At 51.1% G+C, this 1,948-nt stretch overlaps 1 protein-coding gene across 1 annotated transcript in view; it reads right to left on the reverse strand.

Annotated features, from left to right (window-relative positions):
- Positions 1-1,908, reverse strand: part of LHX5 (LIM homeobox 5) — a 7,527-nt gene extending 5,619 nt beyond the window's left edge. Inside the window, exons 1-2 of the mRNA XM_014961226.1 lie at positions 1,736-1,908; positions 30-253 (exon numbers count right to left, since the gene is read on the reverse strand). Coding sequence (XP_014816712.1) covers positions 30-253; positions 1,736-1,908 — 397 coding nt within the window. The remainder of the gene's footprint in view (positions 1-29; positions 254-1,735) is intronic.
- Between the last annotated feature and the right edge of the window lie 40 nt (positions 1,909-1,948).

Here is a 1,948-nt window from a genome sequence, read left to right on the forward strand (position 1 = left end):
GGGTGTGGAGCGGGCCGACCCCCCCGTACCTGAGTTGAGGCTGCTTTCCTTCAAGGTGGGCGAGTTCAAATAATCCTCTTTGCAAACGAATTTGTTCTCGTCGATGATGTAGAGCTCCTCGCCCGTGGAGAGCTGCTTGTTGCAGACCATGCAGGTGAAACAGTTCAGGTGAAAGACTTTATTCCGGGCTTTTCGGACCAGGTCGCTGGGGGAGATGCCCTGGGAGCACCCGGCGCATTTGGTACCAAACCTCCTGGAAAAAAGGGGGAGAAAGGAATGAGCTGGGAGCCCTGGGAGCGATGAGCGAGCCCGTTTATACCGATTTTCCACCCTTTCCCAAAAAATCCCACCGCGGGAGCTCCATCCTCCAGCATCTCTTGCAAGCAAGGAGGAGGAGAACCTTCATCCCCGCGCAGGGAGGGTGGCCTTCCTGAGGGAGGGGGAGCATCCCGGCGGCTGGAAGGTCGCGTTCCCCCCCCCCACGGGGGGGAATAGACACACACGAGCGTTTTCCACCGGATTTGGCCCCAGAAATTTTGGCCAAATTTTGGCCCACCGGATTTTGGCCGGAGTGGGGAAAGGTGGGGGGGGGAGGGGGGCGGGGGATGGGTGGAATTTTCGTTTCAACCGGGGGCTCGGATCCGCCCGGCCTGAAAATCCCGGGGAGAAAACGGGCAAATTGCGGCCACGGCGACGGGAAAAAAATAAAACAAAACCAAGGGAGCGGCGGGTGCGGGGGGGGGACACGGAGCACCGGGAACAAAACCGGGTGGTGGAGGAGGGGGCTGCGCTCCCCAAAACATCCCGGGGTCCCCAGCCCGGCGCTGGCACCTCTCCCGGGGGGGGTGGGGGATTTTTCCTGGTTGAAAGCAGCGCTTTGGAAATCTCCGATTTTCCTTCCCTTCGCTGGAGGAAGAGCGCTTTTTTGTTGTTTTCTTTTTTTGTTTTGTTTGGGGTTTTTTTTGTTTTGTTTTGTTTTGTTTTTTACCCCAGGAGATGCCTTTTTAAAATTTATTTTTTTTTGTTTTCGGGGAATCCATATTGACTGGAAACGGTCTCCCCACGAAAACAAACCAAAACAAATCAAATCGAAAACAAAACAAAACGAAACAAAAGAAAAGAAAACCTTACAACCAAAAATTAAAATTAAAAAAAAAAAAAAGATCCTCAACATAAGCCAGATGAAACAAATCAGTCATTTAACCAAAAGAAGCACTGTGTGTATGGAAACATTGATTAGCCAAGAAAAAATAAAGAGTTATAAAATTGGGCTTCCTTTATGAAAAGTCAAAGAAGGATTTTCTGCAGTTTTCTGTGGAGCTCTCTCCTAGCTGAAGATGACACTAACCTTTCTTCTACTTTTCTAAAGTCTTTGCTGTTCTCAATGATAAACACTGAACAATTCTTTTAAAGAAGTTTACAAATAGCAACATAAGTAAAAGTATTTCTACAATGATTTAAAGACATTTGATTAACTTGCTCAGAACCATTCTGGATGACAGCTGCAGATTTGACTAACAAATGTAGCAGCACAGCCTCTCAGCTTCAGGGCCTTCGGTGGGGATCACCGGGAGAGAGCGATGGGGGAGAAAGCGGGGAGCCCCCCCAAGCTCCCCCCAAAAAAGCTCCGGTGGAGAGCGGTGCGGGCACGGTGTGAATCTCTGCCACCTTCTCATCTCCATCGGTTGGGTTGGTGAGTGATGGTGGAGGTGGGGTGGGGGGGGGGGGGTCTCACCTGAAAAAGTCATTTTTGCAGTAGAGTTTGCCTTCCCTGGAGAAGCATTTCTCGGTGAGGTTGCACTTGCACTCGCAGCACTGGACGCATTTGATGTGCCATGCCCTGTCCAAGACGTTGAGGAGGAACCGGTCCAAAATCGGCCTCTCGCAGCCCGCACAATGCACCATCATAACCTCCGCCGGGGGATGGAGCCGCGCAAACGAGAAGTCA

This window comes from Calidris pugnax, unplaced genomic scaffold (assembly GCF_001431845.1).
Source record: "Calidris pugnax isolate Ruff unplaced genomic scaffold, ASM143184v1 scaffold32, whole genome shotgun sequence".
Classification (NCBI taxonomy): Eukaryota; Metazoa; Chordata; class Aves; order Charadriiformes; family Scolopacidae; genus Calidris; species Calidris pugnax.